Source organism: Narcine bancroftii, chromosome 2, assembly GCF_036971445.1.
Source record: "Narcine bancroftii isolate sNarBan1 chromosome 2, sNarBan1.hap1, whole genome shotgun sequence".
NCBI lineage: Eukaryota > Metazoa > Chordata > Chondrichthyes > Torpediniformes > Narcinidae > Narcine > Narcine bancroftii.
In genome coordinates this window covers 236,360,900-236,387,868 of record NC_091470.1, presented here as the reverse complement: position 1 = coordinate 236,387,868, position 26,969 = coordinate 236,360,900, and the positions used below count along the sequence as shown (strand labels likewise).

Below are 26,969 nucleotides of genomic sequence, written 5' to 3'. Positions count from 1 at the left end.
CCTTAAGCAATCCCTTACTGATCACAGAACACCTATGGCATAGGGATTGCTTAAGGTGGTGTGTGAGTAGAAAGAAAAAGTTTGAAAACCACCAATTTACAGGGACCACATTTGTGCACATTGCTTGTGCCTGCGATTTGAAAGCAAAAGTATTTTGCTTATTTCTTGACATTTGCCATCTTGTGCATTTTGATTATTGCGTGAACATGTGCTTAATTTGTGTCCCTGGTGTGAACCCAGGAGAGCAGAAACACAGCGCTGCTTTGCAGGGTCCAACCTCCAAGTTCTAATGTCTAGGGTCTCAGTACAGGTGTTCCCTACTTACGATGGTCGAAACTACAGTTTTTCAAAGTTACAATGGTTCAAAACCATACTTTCAATTTTGAATTCCGATCTGTTCCCATGCTTGGATATGCGGGACTCTCTCATAATGAGGGACGATAGCAGCATTGTGCAAGGGTATCATACAGCATACCCTCTCGTGATGCTGACTCAGCCACACAAGCAGTCACTGTAGCGATCATGCGAACGAGTGAAATTGTTGACCCTGTCACTTTAGCAGCTTCACCATCAAGCAATTAATTTTAGTTCAGTGCTTCAAACATTCTTCATGCCAGCGTGCTTTCAGCTGTGCATGATAATGTTTTTTTTTCACAGTGTGGAATAAAGGTATTCAAAATTTAATTATAAAATATGGTAGGTGTGGTATTCTTCTTCACCTTACAATTTTTTCGACTTGCGATGAGTTTTCTGGAACGTAACGCTATCATAAGTTGAGGAGCACCTGTACAGGCTTCAAATGGCTTGTTAAAGGAGTGGAGGGTGTTTTAAATTAAAATCCTGTAACTGTGAGGTCTGTGCCCAACATGGTGGCACCTGTGCTGGGAAGCAGCCATAAGGAGTTCCAGTCTCCAGGGGAGCAGCAGAGTGGTGCAGGGCACCAGAAATGGAGAGAATACCCTCCCTACCCCCCCATTGAGAAGAAGCATATAAGATGCCCTACAGGATGGTGACCATGGCAGTGAACCAGGTAGAACTCAATGGCTGTAGGACCACCCAGTCTGTGGAATACTGGTGACTTGCAGCTGAATGACCCACATGTGTTGCGGGCTGCTAGAAACTGGTTCATTGGAACTAAGTATCGTAACTGAGGTTTGAGAGTGGGTTGAGGGCAAGAAGGATTGCCGAAGAGCCTCAGGTGCTAAAGGATTCAAGATCATATTGGAGGTTTGGATTTGGGACTTGGGTTGCCAATGGATCAAACAGGGGTTTGTGGGAGCATTGAAAGCAAATCCATGGACACTCAGTGCTTCTGACAGGACTCTCATTTGCTTCTCTTTCTCTGACTGAAAGGGGTACCGGGCAATGCTGATGGTGATGCTTTGTATGTTTTACAGCAAGCAAACAAAAATGTTCTGTAATATTATGTTGTCTATATTATTACATGACAATAAAGGAATCTTGAAATCTTTAAGAACGCAAGGACATCAACTGCCCTGCCCCACTGTTCTTTCCATAATTCCTTGTCCACCTGATGTTAGCTCGGATGTCCTTTTGCAAACTATTTTCATAAGTTCTTCATAACTCCAAATGCTACATTGCAAATAATAAAAGGAATTTTGATTCTTGCTTGTGGAAGGCCAAAGTCATGCATATAATGCAAAAGGATTATGAATCATCGAGAGACAAAACAGATGGCAATGTAAGTAAATAAGTTGCTGATACAGGGATGTTCTGAATCCTTTCAAATATTTATATTTTCAAGAATAAGAAATGTAACAATGCTAAAAAAATGATGTGTCCCTGCTAGGCTTCGACAGTATTCCCTTCTTTCTTATCCTGGTCCAAATGCACCAGTGAGTTATTCTGAGCACTATATTATTCCTTTGATATGATGTGGCTTTTATTTGTTCCTTTTAACATCTTTTGTCAAGTTTGTGAATATTAATGTTTGTTCAGTAACACATTCTCATGGTGGGTGGGGGGAGGTGAAAGAGCACATTTCAGGGGGGCCATGGACTGAAGTCATAAAATAATTTGTATGTGTTTTTTTATTTAGTGGGTAGAAGAGAAGTACAGAAGAAACCAAGTAAACTTGACAGCTCGACAGGGCAGAAAACCCATAAACTTTGAGCAAAGTTCTAAGTGGGCCCATAGCCAAAAAAAAATGGTTAAATCAGAATTAGAATTTATTGTAGCGAACAAGTCACAAAATTCAACAATAAATAAAAATTGTGTCTGGAAAATCAGAGAAAGGCAGTCTCTTTAGTTCATTGATCATTCAGGAATCTGACAGGAGCGGGGAAGAAGCTGTCCTTGTGCCGCTCAGTGGTCATCTTTAGGCTCTTTACCTTTTCCCCAATGCTAGCAGAATGAAGAGGGCATGTCCTGGGTGGTGGGGGTCTTTGAAGATAGAGGCTGCTGTTTTAGGACACCACCTCTTGTAGTCGTCCTTGATGGAGTGAAGTGTAGTGCCTGTGATATCACAGGCCGAGTTAACAACCCTCTTGTCCAGAGTGTTGCCACCTTCAAACCAGACTGTGATGCAATGAGCCAGAATGCTCTTCATGGTACACTTGTAGAAGTTTTTGAGAGTCTTCAGAAACATGCCAAATCTTCTCAAACTCCTCACAAAGCATAGCCGCTGGTGAGCCTTCTTCATGATTGTATTGACACGGAGGCCCCAGGACAGATCCGCAGAGATGTTGACACCCAGGGGTTTGATGTTCATGTCCCTCTCCACTGCTGATCCCTCGATGAGGACTGGATCGTGTTCTACAATCACCTCCTTGGTTTTGCTAATGTCGAGCGCAAGTTGTTGGAATGTCACCACTAGGCAAACTGATCTATCTCCCTTCTGTATGTTTCTTCATTGCCATTTGTGATTCTGCCAACAACTGTGATGTCATCAGTAAATTTGTAGATACCATTGGAATTGTACCTGGCCACACAATCATGGCTGGACAGTGAGTCGGCTAAGCACACATCCTTGGGGTGCACCTGTGTTGATAGTCAATGAGGAGGAAATGCTGTTTCTAATTCCTACTGACTATCGTCTTTTGATGAGGAAGTCAAGGATCCAGTTGCTCAGAGGGGTTTTGAGCTTGTTGGCCAGCAGTGAGGGAATAATAATGTTAAAGGCTGAACTGTACTCTCTGAAGACCAGCCATATGTATGAGTTGATGTTTTCAAGGTGATCCAGAGCTGAGTGGAGAGCCAGTGATATTGCGTCTACTATGGAGCAGTTGTGATGATCGGCAAATTGGAGTGGGTAAAGACCTTTGCTTAGGTATATGTTAATTCTAGTCATTACCAACCTCTCAAAGCATTTAGTCACAGTAGAAGTTAGTGCTACTGGGCGATAGCCGTTCAGGCAGCTCACGCTACTCTTCTTGAGTATTGGGATGATTGATCTCCTTTTGATGCAAGTGGGAACCTCTGACTGTAGCAACAAGAGGTTAAAAATGTCTGTGAACACTCTGGATATTTGGTTGGCACAGATTTTCAGTACCCTGCCAGGTACACCGTCAGGGCCTGATGCCTTGCAAGGATTCACCCTCTTGAGTGATGTTCTGACATCAGCCTCAGTGACAGATTGTTCAGGGATTATAGTTGGCACTGTTGGGTTCTCCTTCTCAAAGCAGGCATAGAAGCTGTTCAGCTGATTGGGCAATGAAGCATCACAGCCATCTATGGTGTTTGCCCACACTTTGTAGGCTGTAATTGCTGGTCTAGATATAACATTTCTCTTTCATTGCAGTAGATGGTTTTGATTTTCAAAGTTATGATTAATATTTATGGTTAATTTAGGAGAATTATTATGAATCCCTTCCGTGCATGTTTTAAGTCACTTCAAAGTTAAGTCATGCTTAGACCGGAATTTCTGATTTTTAGTCATGGATTTCTTCCAGCAATCAGTTGTGGTCATCCTGGAAATCCAGTTTATGGGAAAACCTCTGGAAGTGGTTTCAATCTCAATGATGTTGTTACATTTTCTTGTAACACTGGATACGTGATGGATGGATCAGCCAGGGCCCAATGTCAGACAAACAGGCAATGGAGCCAGCCATTGCCCACGTGTAGAGGTAAGGGGATAAAATTATTGAGATTATATCTTGCACTGCAATAATTTATTAGCATGAAGAAAACAAACATCACTCTGAGATGGTATTTGTAATGGATTAAATATATTTTAATGTGGATTTGATTGTCGCATTTAGGTGTGCTTTGTTACATTAATAATTTCTAATTCAGCATATCATGTTCAGCTTCAACCAGTCTTGAATAAAGAACACTAATATTCAGGCAGAGGCCGACAGAGCTGATAACCAGGGTTTTTGCCAAATATCAGCAATATTGCAACCTGACCGTGAAGAACCCTTAATCTCAATTGTGCCATAAGAATTGGTCACCTTATGCGCAATCCTTTATTATCCGATGTGGAGGAATTAGTTTAAAAAACATCAACAAAAGATAAAAGTGCATCTGATGCTTTGCCAATTTAATGTGAAGTGATACTGACTTTCTCATGTCTTATTTCAGAGGAGGAGCATTAAGTGAAGGATATCATTAACAATAAAATGGTGGCACTGCCGGCACTGCCACAATGTCGGTGCTGCCGCTGGTGTGGACCCCCATGTACCATGTTATTAGCAGTTGCGGGAGGTTGTGCTTTTGCTTTGTATACAGGCAAACCTAAACTAGAAGCAGGATAGGCCAGGTTGTTCCTGAAACCCTTTTCTTTAATATTTCTTATCTGATGGTTAACTCAACTCCACATTCCTCCCTATGTAAGATGTGATTTGAATTTCAGAGTTGATGCATCCTTCTTGTGCAGAGATCGTGTTTTATTGTAAATTCAAGAATGAGTGCATAATGATTTCTTTCACAACAAACTCCCTGCCTCTACCCAGTATCAACAACTTTCATGTCTATAGATGTATGTGGAGTGATTGTACTGCAAACAAATATTTCATGATGCTTCTGCTTTAAAATATTGAATTATCCATTTAAGAATGACATTCTGTGAATAATAGAATGGAAGAAATGTAATACTAAAAGGTTATATCTTTTGAATTCAAGTTAATAAGCAACATCGTTATCGGTTATTTAGTTAAGACTATATCGCCTCAAACCGTGCATCTTGGCGCCTCACAGTTTGGCGGGCAGCAACCTCCTTTGAAGAAGACCGCAGAGCCCACCTCACTGACAAAAGGCAAAGGAGGAAAAACCCAACACCCAACCCCAACCAACAAATTTTCCCTTGCAACCGCTGCAATCGTGTCTGCCTGTCCCGCATCGGACTGGTCAGCCACAAACGAGCCTGCAGCTGACGTGGACTTTTACCCCCTCCATAAATCTTCGTCCGCGAAGCCAAGCCAAGAATATCAAATGCATAATTAACACTTTAGATGAATACTGGCAAGCTTTAAAGGGAAGAGTAGTATTTAATTTTCAAGGAATTGCCCAGTGGGAAAAAACGGATATAACTTTTATTAATGATTATTTAAATTTTTCACTTTTGTCATCGGCTTTTCAGAGTTCTTTCCTCCAGCACAGACCTAAGAATCACTTTTTAAGTAGGGTGAGAACTTTCTATACATTGAAATTAAGATGGATCTATATTGGGGTGGGCAACCTTTTTAAAAAACTGACATTGCACTTTATGCTCCCTGTGCTATAAGTGCTCTGTGATTAGTAAGGAATTGCTTAAGGTGGGATGGGAAGGTTCAGAAGAACTGCTCTAGATCCAATTGTTACTGAAATATTTTGCTAGAGAAAAATTGCCATTGGCCCATTTCCTTTGGAGTTATGAAATCGTGCACATAATGAGTCAATGAGGGATGATTGAAACAGTAGTTTTCAAACCTTGTCTTTCCACCAATATACCACCTTAATCAATCCCTTACTAATCATAGGGCACCTAAGGCATAGGAATTGCTTACTGTGAAATGTGATGTTTTTTTTTAAATGGTGGCCCACCTTTGATTTATATTGATCTATCCAACTCTGGAGAAACAAAAATACTGCTGACCTAAAACTACTCTGAACAGATGTGAATCAACAGCCTGGATATCCTGCAGTGTCAGGGGCTACATAATTGAAGGATGCATTCCCCCCTCCCCCCATCATAATAAAGATTCCCTTTTATGGCCCAACAAAATGCAAAAGACATTTGTATTCCTTCAATTTAAAATCACAAACTCCCCTGCTTAAATGTTGAATATTGGTTTCATTCACCAGTGGAATGTTTGCTGAGAATTAACTGCTCTGAAAGTAAAGTCATGGCAGTTCTCAGTTGTTTAAAATTGTGATTAATTTGTTGCACTTTTTGTCTTGCTTAGTGGTGAACTGTTCTGACCCTGGAATTCCTGCAAATTCCATTCGTGAAAGTAAGATAGAACATGGAAATTTCACCTTTGGATCTATGGTATTTTATGACTGCAACCCTGGATATTTTTTATTTGGATCTTCTGTGCTGACTTGTCAATCTAATGGATACTGGGATAAGCCCTTACCTGAATGTACCTGTAAGTACTTATTTATTGCTTATATGTAACATATTGAATTTTTTGGGTTTTCTGCATTCACTTGCCTATTCAATTGGTTTTCAAGTATTTGACTGAAAAAAAATTAAAATCAAATTTTTGAAAGATTATTTGAGGGCATGTGTTCTTAATTTATCTTGTTTATGTTTAAATAATGAAAACATAGGAATATCTGTTGGCAACATTACCTGATGATCCTTGAAAGCATGATTTATTTAATTAATTATTTTAGAGGATATTAAATTGGTTGTTCTTATGTTAAAAGATAGAAATTTAGCCACTTGAAGCCCATATCAAAGCAATTTATTGGTTGAAATCTTTCGTATTTTAGCAACACATTCTTCTTATGACTGCATGTATAGAAAACAAATCTTCACAATAAAATAAAGCTTCGAGGGTAACCTATGAGTTATCTTTTTACATAGTGGTTGACTGTGGCCATCCTGGCATTCCACCAAATGCAATTTTGACTGCCGATAAATACACCTTTGGGGCAACAATTCACTACTCTTGTGTTGGGAAAAGGCTACTGATTGGGTCTGCAACGCGTACCTGCCAGAAGAATGGACACTGGAGTGGCTCCATGCCACACTGTTCTGGTATGATTCATACATAAATCATCTAACCCATAAATCAACTGTTCATATGAAGAGAAACTGCAACACAGAACTTGAATTAATTCAACCTCAGTTTGCTCAAAATATTGGGCTTTTGATATTTTTGACTGTCTTCATGAGCGCATAGAAGGAGTGTTTTGCTTTTGGGTTAGATGGTTGAGCAATTGATATGACCCAGAAGGAATGAATTGCAATGTGTTTAACATTACTGTCATTAGGAAATGCCAAACTTTGTTCCATTTTGTCATCTCACCGTGGTAATTAAAGGAAATGTAATTGATCTTGCCAAATTAACAGCATGGACTTCCAGGAATATATTTCAATCAAACATTAGTTTGTAATTAAATACCTGCTGCTTGACAAATGGAACATTGAAGATTGCACTTAACTCAAGCCACTCTAATACCACTGCTGAGAATGTCATGACAGAGCCAATTTCATCAACAGAGGTTTATTTCAATTAAGTTGTTGAAAATGTCCATTTTGGATGGCTTTACAATAGCAATTATGTTGAGTTATAACTATAATTTTAGGTGACTTATTAAGGCTACAAGAACACAATTTTTCAGATACATGAAGGAAATTTTCAGATCAATGTTCATTCCACGCCTTTCTCCTTGTTTGATTTTCTGCATTGTTTTAGATTTTTTCTGTTATAAATGAGTGACCAATAATTTTTAAACAGTTTCAGATACTTCCACATAATGAAACAACCTCTCGATATCTAAAACCCCTCAAGAACCTCTTTGTTTCAATGATCCCCTCTCATTTCTCCAAACTCTAATAGATACAAGCCTTGTCTACTCAACCTTTTTTTAAATAAGACATTCCATTTATTCCAGGTACTAGCTGAGGTGCGCTGTTAGCCAGAATCAGACACATACAAGGTAAAGACTGTACGACAGGCTTTAATTCACAAAGACTTCCACAGAGCCAGGCTGGCTGTAGCTGCAGTAACTCTGAGTGAGCTTTGGGAGGCCGGTGCAGGCTTATATCCCGGAGGGTGATTGACACCTGACCGGATGGGGCTTGATCCCTTCAGGCCAACTGATTGACAACCCCCTTATACTCCTGCAGGGACAGAGGTTGCCCCCTGCTGTAGGCCAGAGGTACACTCCTGCAGGTACAGATGTTGCCCCTGCAGTAGGCTGGTGGTGTACCACCCCATTCACCCCTTCTTTAAAATTGTCCCCGGGAGTGGGGGTCGCAGTAACAAGGAATCCTACTCCCTATACACATACAATATTTACAGGTTGAAATGGTCCAGCGGCCGCCAGGGTCTCTGTGAATGTCATAGGACTGGCTCCTGGTCACTGGTCGGAGGGGAAGTGGCGGGGGGCTGGTGGCAGGGGTCTGTGTGACTGGTGTGGTGCTGCATGGAGGGGTGGTCGGGGTCACCGAGGTCGACGATTGAGGGTCGTATTGGATTGGTGAGGGGACAGGTTCATTTCCCAGGGCTGAAGCAGGTCCCTGGTGGTCAAGGAGGTCCTGCATGCCCCATAGCTGCCTGGGGTCGGGGATGTATGCCCGATCAGCGTCGACCTTGGCTGGAGGATGGCATGGTGTGGTGGGTGCTCCTGCTGATGCCAGGTCCCTGGTTGAGACGCTGTCCTCCCTGCCACTGCCGAACCTAACGTAGGCATAATTGTGGTTTGCGTGTAGGAGGAAGACCTGCTCGACCAGGGCTTGGCCTTGTGTTTCTGTACATGCTTATGCAGGAGCACCAGTCCCGGGAACGTGAGCCATGCTGGGAGGGACATTCCAGTTGCCAACTTCCTGGGGAATGAGAACAGACTTTCATGAGGGGCCTCGTTGGTAGCCGTGCACAGCAGCGACCGAATGGCATGGAGTGCCTCGGGCAGGGCGTCCTGCCAGTACACCATGGTCCAGCCTTTTGATCTGAGAGCCAGGAGGACTGCCTTCCAGTCCACCCCACTTTCGCATTCCACTGGCCCATTGCCTCTCGGGTTATAGCTCATCGTGCGACTGGTCGCGATTCCCCTCGCCATCAGGTACTGGCACAGCTCGTCATTCATGAAACTAGACCGCCGGTCACTGTGGATGAAGGTGGGATAGCCAAACATGGTGAAGATCTGCCCCAGGGCCCTGATGATGGAGGTGTCCGGGCAAGGGATAGCAAAATGAAAGCGTGAGTACTGGTCCACTACCATGAGGAAGTAGACATTTCAGTTCCTGGAAGGTAGGGGCCCTTTGAAGTCCATGCTGAGATGCTCAAAAGGCCAAGTAGCCTTAACAACATAGGCCTGGGGTGGGCAGAAGAAATGGGGTTTACACTCCGTGCAGACCCGACAGGCCTCGGTCATGTCCCTGATGTCCCTGATGGTGTACGGCAGGTTCCGGGACTTAATGAAGTGATACAACCTGGTGACACCAGGATGGCAGAGGGACTCATGCAATGCCTGCAGCCTGTCGTCGTGCATAGACGTGCAGGTGTGAGAGAGGGCATCGGGGGAGTCATTAAACTTCCTGGGGCAGTACTGGATGTCATAACAGTAGGTTGCCAGCTCGACTCTCCAGCGCAGGATCTTGTCGTTCTTGATCTTGCTCTTGTGGGTAGTGTTAAACATGAACACCATGGCCCACTGGTCCGTGAAGCATGTGAATCTCCTGTCGGGCCGGTAGTGGCGCCAGTGGCAGATCACTTCCACAATCGCCTGGGCCTTCTTTTCAATGGGGGAATGCCCTAGCTCGGAGCGACAGGGCACCCTTCTTGGTTGACAGGCATCGCTCGCCACCTGGAAGGGGGAGTCCTCATCCACAGCCTGCATCGTGGCATCCGCAATGTCATGCCTGTTGCGGATGAAGGCTGCCTGCGCCTCGGGTGGGAGGGGAAAAGTTACTGGTCCAAGCTACCGAGAGGCGAGGGACCCACTGCAAGTAATAAGAGAAAAGGCCAAAGCACCTGCGTAGGGCCTTTAGCGTGGGGGGGTGGGGGTGAGGTGACTCCATTAATGGGCGCATCCTTTCTGGATCTGGGCCATTTACTCCATGGGCCATGATGTACCCCAGGATGGTGAGGCGGGTGGTGCTAAACACACACTTCTCCTTGTGTAAGTGAGGTTCAGCTCCCCGACCGTCTGGAAGAATTTCTCCAGGTTAGCATCATGGTCCTGCTGGTCACAGCTGCAGATAGTCACGTTATCCAGATAAGGGAATGTCACCTTCAGCTTGTGCCGGTCTACCATGCGATCCATCGCATGAAGACCCCGTTCGTGACACCAAAGGGAACTCGGTGGAACTGGTACAGGTGTCTGTCCAACTCAAAGGCGGTGTAGGACTTGTCCTTTAGGTGGATGGGGATTTGGTGATACGCCAACTTCAGGTCAATCGTGGAGAAAACCCGGTAGCAGGCTATCTCGCTGAAAATGTCGGCGATCCTCGGCAGGGGGTAGGCATCCAGCTGGGTGTACTGGTTAATGGTCTGGCTGTAATCCATGACCATCCTCAGCTTACTTCCCCCTTTGACCACCAGGACTTGGGCTCTCCAAGGGCTGTTACTGGGCTCTATGACACCTTTCACCAGGAGTCGCCGCACTTCTGCCTTGATGAAGTCTCTGTCTGTGGTGCAATAGTGCCTACTTCTGGCGGTGATCGGTTTGCAGCCTAGTGCAAGATGTGGGACGACACTGGTGGGGTGATGCACAGTGTGGAGAGGCCACAGTTTGGCCGGGGCTGGTAGGTTGACATGCTGTGTAACGTGAGTGGAGGTTGGGGCCCCTCGAAGGGAAGGGTGAAACTCTGCAGGTGGCATTGTAAATCTAGGCCCAGGAGGACTGGGGCACAGAATTTGGGCATGATCAGGAGCCTGAACCCTGTGTAAGTCTCCCCTCCCACAGTCATATCGGCTGAGCAGCACCCGAGGGTACAAACAGTCTTATCATGTAACAAATTTATGTTTCCCATTATTAATTTCCTCAACTCACTTTTTAATAACCTAAACTCACTTAGTAAGGTCCAACAAATTGTTCTGGAACATTGCTGAAGTAGACCATGTTAATAGATTAAAGGTGATTGAGGAAGAATGTGAAATTGCAAGCAGATGTTAATTGATTTTTGAAATAACAGGCAGGTTTCTTGGCCCCAAGACTCATGGGGTGAAATGAATAAATGTTTCCTTTCGGGAAAGCATCAGATTTTTTTCTGCTGTTTGTGCATTGTTGAAAAGTCTGCTTCCTCCTCTTATAAACTGCTATTCAAAGCTAGATTCTTCCTTCTTGATTTGAAATTAGATTTTAGATTTATTTATTATTGCCACCTGTACCAAGATACGATGAAATGCTTTATTTGGCATGGCTAGGGAGCCATCTTTCTGAAAAAGAAAGGAAAGAAAATCCTTTGAGAGAAAGCAAATGGTTGAAGGTCACAACATCTCATCCAACGTAGCCAATTCCACCACCCAACCACTGTAGGTGCCACTGATGCCGATCTTCCTTGTGGTCCAGTGGCTGGAGGCTTGTGGATGCTGAGCTTGATCCCCCATATCCAGCTGCCTGGTCTCCATCACACCTGCTTGACCCCTACACCGATTGCCAGTTGTTCATATCTACGGCCTGTTGGGAGGTCTTTGGGCACTGAGCTTGAGGTGAAGTCTACCTATGCTCCACCAATTTTAGCTGCCAGTGCTCCATATCTCCCCAGCAGTATTGTGGCCTAGATTCCCAGGTCCAGATATATTCAAAATCAGAATGTCAGGAGGACAAAGGTCCCAAGAAGATGTGAAGTAGGACTATAGATAAGGGAGAGGGTCAATGGGAATGAAAATGAGCAGAGAGGACGTAAGGGAATGCGGAAACATATCAGAAATCAATATTGATGGCTGGAATTGAAATTTAACCTAATTCATTTAATTTTGTGTGAATGCTTTGTCTCCCATTCAATAACTTGGTTTAATTAACATTATTACTTTCTCTTAGACTTTCAAGCCTGTGTAAATTTTTGCCGCATAATATTCCATGAGTCGTCAACAATGTAAACCTTTATGTCAAGTGCACTTAACTATAATTTTAAATTCACTTCATTGTCATGTTGAATACCAATCCAAGTTACATCACTTTTTAAAAAAATTTAGACATGCAGCATGGTAACAGCCCCTTCTGGTCCATGAACTTGCGCTTCCCGAATACCCCAATTGACCTACAACCCCCTGTATGTTTTGAAAGGTGGGAGGAAACTTGGAACGCCCAGAGGAAACCCACGCAGACACAGGGAGAACGTATCAACTCTTTACAGATAGGGCTGGCTTCAAACCCAGGTCGCTGACGCTGTAATAGCATTTCTCTGACCACTACGCTAACTATGCTCCCCACATCTGGCAACAGTAACCTCATTTTATAAGCACATATCTGCTTTTACATCATTCAGTTGTTTCAATGTGGGAGTGTACTGCAGCATTAATTCACCTGGGCTTGGGAACTTCAAGAAAAGTTTTCAAATATAATTGTAACTAAAGTATCTCTTATCATCGATACCTGCAAGGGAGACATAAAAATGCAACTTAGATTTCATTTGAAGTATCAAGAGTACTTCTTGTTAAGGAGATAAAGGCATAATGAGTCAGGTTCTGGCTCCACTGGGCAGTTTGACTTGCTTTATTTGTATAAACATCTTGAAAAGAACCAGTGATTTTGGTAACCACCCTTTGTTAGTTTATTTCCAAACAAAATTGCTACACTGTGATGTTAGACTCCACAGATTATTGTAATAAGTACACGTTCCCCAAATAGCTTCACTAAATTTTACAGTTATGAATCAGGATGGAGCAAAAGAAGTTGTTTCACTGAAGATAAATTGTTGAGACTGAATTGTAGTGTTTTTGTTTCCACTGAGGGACAGATTTCTGGTGAATCTGCTCTGATCATTGAGAAAGGACAGGTCAGATGAAAATAAAAGTCTTAAATTCATGCACAATATTGAGTTGTGTATTTCACATAGAAATATTAAAAATATTCCTTTTGAAACGATGGTTGTAATGTTGCCAACTATGTGCAAAACTCAGATCCACTAATAGATAAACCTCAATGTCTTATTACCATTGCATTGGCTGAGGAATATCTTATTCAGAAGGCCATTCTTCTAAATTGAGTCACCCTCTGATGGCAAAAAAAAAACCCACACAATGTACACAACAGGTGTTTACTCTTCCTCCAAATTGGGCAGCAATTTCAAATGAGAATAAAGGTTAACTATGAAACAGTTAATATTACATTGCAGACTAGCAGAAATAAAAATTCACCAAGATACTTTTACAGTTTTTATTTAAAAACAATGTTTATTAATAACTACTAATAATATGACACCTTAATTAACTTCAACTATGGGTGAATATACGCATGCACACTCATGTGTGTGAGAGAGAGAAAGAGATACTCAAACCCATTACAACTTAGGCGCAATTCTGGGAAGTCAGTCCAAAGCGGTCTTAGAAATCCTGTGTTGAAACGCACACTCTTTAACTGATGCACAGAAGTAATCACGAAGGAAGTGGGAGAGACTGGGTGACTGGACTACTGAAAAGTCTGCAGTGCTATCAATCAACCACATTATACAGAGAGTCGTGATTCATAGGCTTTAATCACCTTAAGACATCAACACATCTCACATGTTGGTGGCCTGGTTCCAAGGCAGAGACTAAGGGAGGAGTTTGGGAGCAACATCCTTTATAGGGGTTTCTGAGAGGGAGGAGTCACAGGTTCAGGGAGTGGGCCAGCCCATACACTACATGCATAACAATGGTTGTACCACATTCACCCTTTCTTTTGAAACAAAGTCTGCTGGGCTGAAGTGATTCAATGCTCATTGCAGGTTCAGCACGTCCAGTGGTCTCATCTGTCGCTGCAACCATCGTAAGGTCTGCTGTAATGCAGTTGCTGGTTCCTGGGTGACAGGCTGTGCCCCCCACTGGCTGAGGGCGGTTAGTAGGACCATGGGGTTGCTCGGTCTGAGGTTGGGGTGCTTTGTCGGGTGCAATTAGTGGGTCCAGTTGACCAGTTACTGTAAGGGGATGTTGATTGGTTGGTCAAGGGTTTGCCTGCATGTGGCAGGTCTTGGATGGAATCTGTGTCCTGCTGCCCTTCTTGGTACTCCACGAGAGCATATTGGAGGTTATCATGGAAGAGGTGGGCCTTCTTGACCAGAGGGTCAGTCTTGTGGCATCTGATATGCCTCTGGAGCAGTATGGGCCCAGGGGTCATCAGCCAGGATTGCTGTGTGGTTCCCGATGCTGACTTCCTGGGGAAGGAAAAGAGCCTTTCATGCGGTGTTGCATTAGTTGTGGTACAGAGGAGGGACCTGGTGGTGTGGAGCTCTTCAGAGAGAATGTCTTGCAACCAAGAGATGGGCAGACCTTTCATCCTGAGGGCTATGAGGACTGCCTTCCACACAATGGCGTTCTCCCTCTCTATGTGGCCAATCCCCCGGGGGTTATAATCCGTGTTCCTGCTCGTGGCTATTGCCCTTGGCCAGCAATTATTGGTGAAGCTCCTCACTCATAAGCAAGGATCCCCGGTCGCTATGGATATAGCAGGGGGTATCTGAACAAAGTGAATATGCTATCCAGGGGATAGCAAAAAGGAAGCGGGAGTATTCGTCGATGATATTTAGGAAGCATACATTCCTGTTGGTGGAAGGGAGGGGTCCCTTGAAGTCCATACTCAGATGCTCGAAAGAGCAGATGGCTTTGATGAGGTGGGTTTTGTCTGGCCAATATAATTGGGGTTTACACTCAGTACAGACCAGGCAGCTCCGGGCCAGCTCCCTGATATGCTCAACAGAGTAAGAAAAATTACAGCTCAAACAAAGTGGTAGAGCCTGGTAACCCTGTGATGCCAGAGGTTGATGTGCAGGTCGTGGAGGCAGTCTAACTGCATGTAGGCGCATGTCCCATGGGACAGGGCATTGGGAGGCTCATTGAACTTCCTAGGCGGGTGCAAGATCTTGTAGTTGTAGGTAGATAGCTCAATTCTTCACCTCAGGATTTTGTCATTCTTAATTTTTCCCCAATGTTTGTTATTGAACATAAAGGTGACTGCTCATTGGTCAGTCAGCAGGGTGAAAGGTTTGTGGCTAGGTCATGTCTGCAGTGGCGCACAGCTTCCACAATGGTGGGCCTCCTTCTCGATGGTTGAGTGCTGAAGTTCAGGGCCCTGGAGGGTTCAGGAAAAGAATGTCACTGGCCTGCCCGTCTGGTTGAGCGTGGCAGCCAGGGCAAATTTGGACGCATCACTCTCCACCTGGAAGGGGGATGGATTCGCCCACAGCATCCATCGCCACCTTGACAGTGTCGGTCTAATGCATGTGAATGCTGTTTGGGCTTCCGCTGATAGGGGAAAGGTGGTAGGTTTCACCAGGGGCAGGGTTCTCTGCATAATTATGGACCCAATGGGCATAATATGAAAATAAATCCAAGCACCTTTTAAGGGCCTTTAGGGCATGGGGCAATGGGAGTTCCAACAGGAGGTCAGGCCCAATGTCGCCATTCTCCACCACACAACCCAGGATGGCCAGCAGTGAAGTACTGAACACACATTTCTTTTGATTATAATTTAGGTTGATGCTGTTGGCCGTCTGGAGAAATTTCACTGGGTTAGCGACATGATCCTGCTGGTCATGGCTGCAGATGGTCACATTGTCCAAGTAAGGAAATGTGACCTTTAGCCTGTAGTCATCCACTATCTGGTCCATCTCCCTCTGGAAGACAGAAACCCCATTAATGACCCCAAAAGGGACCTGGAGGAAGTGGTCATCTGCCTCAAAAACTGTATAGAGTTGTCCTTTTGTCAGATCAGGAGTTGGTGGTAGACCAACTTGAGGTCAATGGTTAAGAAGACTTGGGACTGGGTGCCATGTTGGCGATGCGGGAGAGTGGGTAGACATCCAGTTGGGTGAAACGCTTTATGGTTTGGCTGTTGCTGATGATCATGTGGTGTTTCTCCACCACCTATGTTCTCCAGGGGTGTTGTTGGGTTCTATGATCCCCTCTGCCTGAAGCCATTTGATTTCTGCTTTGATGAAGTCTCTGTCCCCAGGGCTGTATCACCTGCTCTTGGTGATGACCGGCTTGTAGGCGGAGGTGAGATTCTTGAACAGGGGTGGCGGCGGGACCCAGAGAGCAAAGAAACTGCAGGTCATGTTTGGAGGGGGTTCAGATGGTTTAAAAATTGCCAGTTGCATGCAGACCATGAGTTTGGTGGGGGGGGGGGGGGAGGGTGGAGGGAAGGTGTTGGCCATCAAACTACATTTAGATGCTCTTTAGCTGGCACTGGAAGTCCAGTCCCAGTATGTCTGGTGTGCAGAACTGTGGCATGATGAGGAGCTTAAAGATCTTCTACTCCATGATCCACACAGTCAGTGTCATGGGGCAGCAGCCATGGATCTCAGTCGAGTGCGATTTGGTGGCCAGGGAGACTTTACATTTTGCTGGGGTTACCACGAGGGAGTAACGCTGCACTGTGCCCAGGTGAATAAAGATCTCCGTGCTCCCTGTATCGAATTGGCAGTTTGTGATTTGACCATTTACCTTGATGTTCATCATAGCCCTGGCCAGTTGATGTGGGCTGTCCTGATCCAGGGTAAATGAGAGCGACGTTTGGTCACTGTCTGAGTCACTGCTGTAGAGTTGGTTCAGGGGCACCCGCCAAGGTGGCCAACCCCATGCTGCGCACGGAGTGCTGCTCCTCATCACCGGAAGTGGTGCCGTCCCAGTCTGCCACCCCCATAGTCCCGCCAAACCATTTCCCATGACTGGAAGTGATGCCGGAGGTGAAACCAGAAGTGACGTGGTCCAAGATGGTGGCAGCTGCCGGCTGCACATGGCACTGCTGGAAAGGGATTGGGACCTACATATCTTCCTGTAGTGTCCCTTCTTCCCGCAGTCGGAGCATGTAGCATTTTGTCCCAGCAGTTCTTTCGGGGATGCTTCGCATATCCGCGGAAGTAGCACTTCAGGTGCTTGATGGCAGTGACTTGGGACCCCACATCCCAAGATGGTGGCGCCCGAGCTCTCCACGTGGCTGCCACATTCCCTGAGGCGAAGACCTCTGATTTCAGCTGCGCTGTCTCAAGCGCTTGAGCTAAATTTTGCAGGCTTCGCTCGACCTTTTCCAGGAGTCTCTGCCTGATGTAATCAGACTTGAATACAGCCACAGATGTATCATGTATCAGGCCTTCTAAATAGGCAGCAGCAGAGACTTCTCTGCAGCCACAGGCTCGCACCAGCTCTGACAAGGTCCACATGTACTCATCGACTGACTCACCAGGCGCTTGTCTACGACTGCCCAGAAGGAATCCGGCATCTATAACATTCGTTGGGGACAGATATTATTTCTGCAGGAGCTCCATTGTGGTCGGGTAAGTAGTGCAGTCCCTTAAAATGTGGTGGCCGACCTGAATGAAGAGTAGATCTCATTTGTCTTCCTCACTCTGCACATTGTTGTATCTCATGAAAGTTTTGAGGCTGTGGAACCATTGACTGAGGCTTTTGGATCTTTAAGGTCAGTGTCCAGTTTATCCGCAAGTATTGCCTTGTCCATGGCCCAAAATTAAGGTGATTAGATTGTAGCACATTCAATCAACCACATTAGACAGAGAGTTGTGATTAATAGGATTTAATCACCTTAAGACATCAACACATCTCACATGTTGCTGGCCCAGTTCCAAGGCAGGTAACCGAGGGAGGAGTTTGTGTGTAACAACCTTTATAGGGATTTCGCGGAGGGAGAAGTCACAGGTTCTGGGGGCAGGCAAGCCAATACAATACATACATAAATACATACAGTGGATGCACCATAAAGTTACAAATCCTTTTGGACAAACAGTTGTTACGACTCCTCTTTTCTTCGTGTAGAAGAAATGAAATGTATGACTTCACTATGCTTCCAAAATCCCTGGCACCCATCAGTCAAAGTGACCTTTCTTTTGGTCACACTTCGGTTCAATAATTCCCCTTCAAAATAACCTTTACTATGGTCATGGTGGATTTAATCATTAATCTGGCAGGGAGAATCTGCCAAATTGTCCGTTCCACACAGAAAGTCATTCCAGCATGGCCGCTGATCGCCAAGTGTGCTGTTCCTTTAAATGTTTCGATCAATGTCTCTCTACCCACCTGTCCCTGGTTAAAGCAACAAATGTTTCCTCTCTTCCTCCAGAAGATCAACTTTAGGCACAGTCAGTTCCTGATTGCTGCCACTCAGGACTCTCCACAGCTGTGAATGGTTGCAGCCAATACTAGCCCTCAAAGTGACAGTCACTAAACGAAACGGGAGCTCATAAGATTAGTTTCATTTTTGTATAACCTCTAAGTTATCGGTGGTCCTTTTAGCCCCACATAGTACTTTGACAGGAGATGTTTTCATTTCAGATTCTATACAAAACACCTTAACCTGGCCCTTCAGGAGGCATCACGTCAGGTCAAACAAAAATGATCAAATAATAATGGCCGTCATTGTATAACTCATGCTCTTTATTTACTCTTGGAATCCCAGGATCACATGAAATGTATTACATTTCCTAATGGAATCAATTTCACTCATACATTTACAAATAAGAGCATCACTGGCATAAGTGTTCAATTTCTAACTACCTCTAATGTCTTTTGTTTTTGAATTGCCTACTTTGGAAAGGCCACTTTTAAAGCAAAGTACTTTGATGCAGTGTAAAACGAAATGCACAATTGAAAGGAAGTTGACATCCAAATGAGACAGATTTGAGGTTGTCAGAATAAAATACATTGACAGGACCATATAACACTAGCTGATGAAGATGAATTTCAGGCAGCGATCGCCATGTATTTTCAACAAGTCCTTGACTTATGGTAGGACTTTTGAGTTGCACTATTGCTAATGAGATTTTGGTACACACCTCTAAAAATGAATGGTGGAAGTGAACGAAAGTGAGAAAAAGATAAGTGTAAAATTTATAATGTAATTATTTTTCTCGTATTATATTCATGACAATTTTTGTTTGATTTTGCAATTGTTTTTCATGATTTCTTAATCTTTTATGTTCTTTTGCAGGAGACACAGTTGGAACATGTGGTGACCCTGGCATTCCAGCACATGGTTCAAGAGAGAAGAGTGAATTCTGGGTTAAGGGGATTGTGCGTGTTTCTTGTCAAACGGGATATGTTTTGCATGGTTCTCCTGAACGAGTTTGCCTCTCCAATAGCACCTGGTCAGGGAAGCAACCAGAGTGCAAAGGTAAGCCAGATCTCTTTGATGAAGACTTGTAAATAATTGAAGTGCTGTTTATGTTCAGAATACACAAGTGTACAGCCAGGTACAAAGTAAGCAAGGGCATCTGATTCCTAAATAACCTTGTAATTGTGCTGTAGACTTTCAGGTGATATCCCAATAATACTTAAAGTGGATTAATCATTGGAAGGCAAGTTTACATGTAATATTGGGGTATCAAAATGACATCAAAATTGAGAACCTATCATTCCACAAGCTCCAGACTTATTGTGGCTCCACAAAAATTCAGGATAGACCCAAGAGCGGCTGAAAACCAACATTTCCTTTTCTCAATGGTGAGGAGAGTTTTGCCTGTGATGTACTGGGCTGTATCCACTACCTTTTGCAGGGTTTATGTTCAGAGGCACTGGTGCCACCATACCAAGCTATGATGCAACTGGTCAACATCCTTCCCCCTACACATCCATAATAGTTTGCCAAAGTTTCTAAAGTCATACTGAACCTCTGCAAATTCCTGAGGAAGTAAAAGTGATGACATGCTCTCTTCACAATGACATTGGTGTGTTGGGTCATGGAAAGGTCCTCTGAGACAGTGACTCCCAGGAATTTACATTTTCTCACCCTCTTCACCTCTGGTCATACACCTCTAGTCTTCCCTTCCTAAAGTCAATAATCATCTCCCTGGTTTTGGTGACATTGAGTAAGAGATTGTTGTTGGTACACCATTCACCAAGTTTTCAATCTCCGTCCCATATGCTGACACATTGCCCCATTTTATACATTTCACTTCTATGTGATTGTCAGCAAATTTTAAATGGCGTTGTTGTCATACTGAGCCTCAAGTCAGAGGCCTAAAGTGAGGAGAGCACTGTGATGCTCCAGTGCAAATGAAGATTTTGGAGGAGATGTTCTTGTCATTCTTCACTGATTGGGATCTGGACATGATGAAATCCAGGATCTAATTAAACAGAAGGGCAGTCACCAGTGATAATGAATCAAGATATTTTTCTTGTGATCAATTTCAAGAATCAATTAAACAGGTGCATGTTTGTTCTTTTACTGGCCTTAGGAAAGTTGCTGCAGTAGAGCTTCCAGTTGCAGTTGAAATAATCCTCTTCCCACCTCTACACACAAAACATTCCTGGTTACACATCACTGTTTTTTAAAGCAGGCTGGAGTCTGAACTCTCAGCCAACATCTTACAAGACTCTTGTTTCAATCATTTTATAAAAACTTTATTTATTCGTTAAAAAAACAAATAATATGACATATACAGCAATTAAACATGAACATGAACTTTAAAAATATATATATAAAAAAAAGAAAAGAACCTGCCTTCAGCCAACTCTCCTAAGGAGAGCCATAAAAAAAGAAAAAAGAAAGAATATTAAAGAAAAAGTTAAATATACATATTAAGATCTAATCAATATAAATTGAAATGTAAATATTCTGAGTATAACAGCCACTTATTGATAAAAAAATTATAATTATCATCCGAAACATACGTAATTTTTTTCATTATTAAACAATATTTCATCTCATTATGCCATCTATTAATATCAATTATATCTTTCCACGTACTAGCAATACATTTTTTCGCTACGGATAAAGCTAAATATACAAAAGCAAGCTGGAATTTATCTAATCCCAAACCTTTCAGAGGTTGCAAACTACCCAATAAAAATACTGTTGGATCGAAAACTATTTTAATCTTATACAGGTATTCTAAAAACAATGGAATTTTCTTCCAAAAAGATTGTATATGTATACATAACCAAACAGCATGAAAAAAGTTCCAACCATATCACCACATCTAAAACACAAATCTGATTCATTAAAACCATGTTTTTTTTTTAATTTTATGGTGTCAAATATAATTGATGTAAAAAATTGTAATTAATCATTGCATAATGTGCATTTATCAATCGAGTTACACTATCATAACAGATATCTAACCAATCATCTTCAGAAAAAATAAAACCAATATCCATTCCCATTTAATTTTAGATCTATCCTAACCCTTTTTATCCATACCATCCTGTAATATTTGATACATAGATGAAATATAACCCTTCTCTGGTACCTTCATAAGAAAAGTCTCAAATTTAGTCATTTTAGGTAAAATCATATCTCAACCAAACATACATTTTACCAAAGATCGAATTTGTTAATAAAGAATTCTTATCAATACCAAAATCTTCCCTCATCTGATTAAAAGATAAAAACTTACCCTCTTTAAAACAATCTCCCAAATTTTTCACATCTTTAAATCTCCAATGTAATAAATTTTGATTATGTATTGAAAAAGAAATAAGTTGATTATTATACAATGGAGTCAAAGCCAATAATTTACCCCGAGAGCATATCATTTTATTTTTCTTTATCCATAATTTCATTAAATGTTTTAGTATAGGCACATTATATTGTTGTAACAAAATTATATTCCACCTAAACAAAAATTGATGTATTTCAAATTCAGAAATACTTGCCATCTCAATTTTAGCCCAACTAGGAGGCCGTACCAAATCCATCAATGAACTAATAAATTTAAGTTGAGCTGCCTCATAATAATTTTGAAAATGTGGTAAACATAGTCCCCCTAACTCATATCTCCAAGTTAATTTATTCAAAGCTATCTCGAAAATTTACCCCTCCATAAAAACTCCCTCAACATTTAATTCAAATCTCAAAAAAAAATTTATCAAGTAAATATGGAATAGATTGAAACAAATATTGTATACGTGGAAAGATATTCATCTTGTATTTATCCTTCCTATTAAATTAATAGGTTAATCTTTCCATTTAATCAAATCAGTTTTAATTTTTTTCATTAACGGAGCATAATTTAATTTATATAAAGATTGATAATTAACATTCAAAATTATACCCAGATATTTAATTCGATCAGTCCACTTCAAATTAGTAATATTCTTATAAACTGAATAATCTCCTTCACTTACCGGTAATATTTCACTTTTTTCCCAATTAACTTTATATCCAAAAAAGACATCCATATTGTATTAAACATTCCTTCAAATGCAAAAGTGACTGAGCTGGGTTTATTAAATACACCAATACATCATCAGCAAATAAATTAATTTTATACTCCTCATCTAAAACTTTCATACATTGTATCTGTGTATTTTGTCTTATCAATTGTGCTAAAGGTTCAATCACTAACACAAATAAAGCTGGTGATAAAGGACAACCTTGATGAGTTGATTGAGTTAACTTAAAAGATTCTGAAATCAAACCATTCATCAATACTCTAGCTACTGGTTTACTATATAGAGCCAAAATCCAACCAATAAAAGAAGGACCAAATGTAAATTTCGCCAAAACTTTAAACAAAAAATTCCATTCAACTCTATCAAATGCTTTATCTGCATCTAAGGATATCACCATCGGGTAATCTAAAGATTGTCGAAATCTATTAATCAAACTAATCACACGCAAAATGTTATCTGAAGCATATAAAACTTGTTTAATCCATATGAATCAATTTTGGTAAAAATTTAGCCAATCTATTTGCTAATTTTAGCTATTATTTTATAATCTACATTTAACAACAAAATTGGTCTATATGAAGATACTTTCGAAGGATTTCTATCTTTTTTAGGAATTATTGTAATTAAAGCACTAGAACAAGACTCAGGTAATTCATAATGTTCTCCAACTTGATGTAATACATCCCCAAACACTGTAGATAAATAATCATTAAAATTTTTATAAAATTCAACCGCGAATCCATCATCACCAGACGATTTACCGTTCGGCATTTCCAGCATAGCCATTTTAATTTCCAAATCAGTAAGTGGTTCTTCTAACTCCTGTTTATCTCCATCCTCTAATATCAGTAAATTCAATTGTGATAAAAAAAGATCAATCAATCCAGTTTCCTGTTTTCCTTCAGATGTATATAACTTTTTATAAAATGAATAAAATTCATAATTAATCTCACGAGGTTTATAAGTAATAAGAGAATTCCGTCTAACAGCATTAATAGTCCTCGATACCTGTTCTTTCTTTAATTGCCACGCCAATACCTTTTGTGCTTTCTCTCCCCATTCATAATACCATTGTTTAGTCCCATTAATCACACATTCAAATTGATAAGATTGCAAATTTCAGCCTAGATAATTCTATTTTCTGATCTTCTGTGGCATCTTTCTGAAATTCCTTTTCTAACTCATCGATCTGTTTCTCTAATTCAAGACTCTGATTTAATCAATTCTTTTTTATTTTAGAAGTATAACTAATTATTTGTCCTCTCAAATAGGCTTTTATAGCATACCATAATAAAAACTTACTTTGAACAGAATTAGAATTTTCTTTCAAAAAAATATTAATTCGTTTTTTCAAAAAATCAATAAATTCCATATTTTAACAACATTGTATTAAATCTCCAATGATAAGCTATTTGAATTTTCTCAGATGTTTCATATGTAAAATATAACAGAGAATGATCTGAAATCACCCTACTTTTATATTCTGCTTGTTGTATTTTCCCTTGTAAATGTGCTGATGCTAAAAAGATGTAAATCCTTGAAAAAGATTCATGTCTAGATGAATAAAAGTAAATCTTTCTCTGTCAGATTAAGATGTCTCCAAATATCTACTAAATTAAGATCTTTCATCAACACTTGGACCTGAATTGCCATCTTGGATTTTTTAACTTTCTTTGGATATTTATCTCATAAAGGTTCCAAAACACAATGAAAATCACCACCAACTAAAATATTATCATTAGCCTGTCCCAAACATAAAAATGCATCTGAAATAAATATTTCATCATCTGCATTTGGGGCATAAATATTAAGTAAAGTCCAAAATTCACTAAAAATCTTACAATTCAATTTAAGAATACATCCTGCCTTTTCCTCCATTGATTGTAATTCAAAAGATAAATTTTTATGTATCAAAATTGCTATACCTTTAGCTCTAGAATTAAATGAAGAAGCATATACATGCCCAACCCAGTCCCTTTTTAATTTCACGCTTTCCTTCACATTCAAATGTGTTTCTTGTAAAAAGGCAATATCAATTTTTATTTTCTTAATATATGCCAAGACTCGCTTACATTTAATCGTACTATTGAATCCTCGAGCATTAAAAGTAGCAAACCTCAACTTTGACATATCTACTATTATTACTAAATACAAATAAAATCTTTATATAAAAGCTCAAATCAACGTATATAGGCCCTCCAATAAAAAAATCACAAATTAAAAACAAAAACAAAAAAAAATAAAGAAAAGCCCCCCGCAAAAAAAAAACTACCAGAAGGTAGTAATCCCCTAAACAAAATGTGGGTGTGGGCCATCCACCAATGGCTGATGACTAGTAAAGAACTTAATGCAAATCTCCCCCTCCCCAGCCAAACAGTCAATAACATCAAAATATCATAGTAACAAAAGAAAAAATAGAATAAGAAAATTCTTCTTTTTATCCAGAAGATTCCAATCTTGAAGATCCCATTTCAGAAGGAGGTGGACTCTTTCCATTCCCATTTTTCCCATTTCTGCCATTTTTTCTGTTTCCAGAGCAACCAGATCTTTCTTTGTCCTCTTATGTCTGGCAATGAATCAGCAAAAATAAATGCTTCACGATCAGTTTCAAAAAAACTAAATTGATAGTCTCCATAAAACACCTTCAACACTGCAGGGTAACGTAAAGTAGACTTATAACTTTTACGCCACAAAACTTCTTTAACTGGATTGAATCAACGTCAATGTTGAATGACCTCTTGACTCAAATCAGGATAAAAAAAAAGACTCTGCTATTCTGAATCAATAATGGGGTTTGTCATTGTCTCGCATTTTGTACTGCAAGTCGAAGTACTGCTTCTCTGTCCAAATAACTCAAACATCAAATTATTACTGGTCTCGGTGGTTGACCAGCTGTGGGTGTTCTTCTTAAAGCTCTATGGGCTCTTTCCAATACCAATCCCCCGCAGAAAATTTTTTGCCTGAATATTTGCAGAATCCAGTTCTTAAAGAAACGAAGATGATCTTGTCCTTCTATACCTTCTGGCAAACCAACAATTTTCACATTATTCCTTCTGCTTAGATTCTCCAAATAATCTTTTTTTTTCTTTCTAGCTCCTTCTCACGTTCTCTTAATTCTATGATTGATTTTCCCTCCTTCAACCCTTTTTCTGTGTTAGAAGTAATTTGTTGTGTACAGTCCAAAAAAGCAGTCTGAATTTTTTTTTTAAATTCTTCATAAGATGTATCCACACGTATCTTAACCATATTTAATTCAGAACTTATACCAGCATTCATTTGAGCCATTTCATTCATGTCAACAAAGGTTTTATAACAGCTTGAATAACTTCATTTAATTGCATACACTGTGATTCAGTAAAGCTCAGCTCTGCTCTCTCTGACGTAGTGGCAGAACTGCAGCTCCTGCTGCAACTCAACAGAAGGCATTTAAAACATTTTACTGCGGGTCTGGACTCCCAGTGATGGCACTGCGACTTCCTCAGGGAGTCGCCGCTGGTCTCCCCCCCCCCCCCTTATCTTGTTGATCTTTCGTCAATTCATGAAGAAAAACGATTCCTTCAGATTAAAATGCTACCTGATGCATTTCCTGTGTGCTCCTTCCATTGAAATCGAAAGACTTTCCAAATCGGGGTCCACTTCTTGGGAACACGCACCTTCTTCCGGAGAATGGGTAATTCCATCGCCATCCTTCACTTGGTGAGTAATAGGTTTTTTTTTCAACCCGCACAGGCAATTTTTAGGGTTTAGACAATGAAGAGATTGAGCCTGGGGCTGTATCAAGTCGTCTAGGCCCCAAATCTTTAGCACTTCGAAAATGTAACTTCTTATGAACTTGAGGTTTAGTCGTTTAACCATTAGTGGCCATAATAATTCCTTAATACTTTAAACTAAAATTTAAAAAGTTTAAACTTGAAAACAAAGGGTTAAAAAAACAGGTATTTAAAAGTCTGGCCAGAGAGGTTGAGATTGAACATCTAGACGCTAGCCATCTTGCCACATCCCCCCCACCCCTTCAGTCATTTGTCATGGAAATGAATGTAATTTTCCAAGCAGTATCTGTTGCTTTTGGCAAACTGAGGAAATGAGAACCCTGTTCCTTTTTGTCGATTTGCAGGTCCTATAAAAATCTCAAGAGCTTCTTGGACAATTTGAAATAGCTGTTGTAAATAGAATCCATTAAAGCTTAACAATTTTTTTTAAAAATTCCCTATCAAATGCATTTGTGGAATATCTTTTCAGCTGCAGGACATTGCAAAACAATTAACTTTTGGCATGTAATGTAATGCAAAAAGCTTAACAACTAATTTATGCAGATTCCACAGAACTATAATGTGATGGTAATCAAAAAATCAGTTCCATTGAAGTTGAATGAGTGGTGACCCCACTTTTCAAATTGTGAAATTGTTTGCAACCATCTGACAGAGCTGAATGGGTCTTAGTTTAACCAACTGAACAGAATGATGGCACTACATCCACATTGCACCCATGTGACTAGATTTTGTGTTTTAGTCTGTAATGTGTTACAGTTTATGTTATTATGGTTATGGATAAATATATCTTTAAAAGAGATAGATTGTGGGGGGTTTC

The 26,969-nt window shown here is 41.1% G+C and overlaps 1 protein-coding gene across 4 annotated transcripts in view; it reads left to right on the top strand.

Moving 5' to 3' along the window:
* csmd3b (CUB and Sushi multiple domains 3b) overlaps nt 1-26,969 on the top strand; it is a 927,060-nt gene that overhangs the window by 846,179 nt on the left and 53,912 nt on the right. For all 4 annotated transcript variants that reach the window (XM_069920534.1, XM_069920535.1, XM_069920537.1 and 1 more), the window contains 4 exons: nt 3,912-4,085; nt 6,345-6,530; nt 6,974-7,147; nt 19,198-19,380. In XM_069920534.1, coding sequence (XP_069776635.1) covers nt 3,912-4,085; nt 6,345-6,530; nt 6,974-7,147; nt 19,198-19,380 — 717 coding nt within the window. The remainder of the gene's footprint in view (nt 1-3,911; nt 4,086-6,344; nt 6,531-6,973; nt 7,148-19,197; nt 19,381-26,969) is intronic.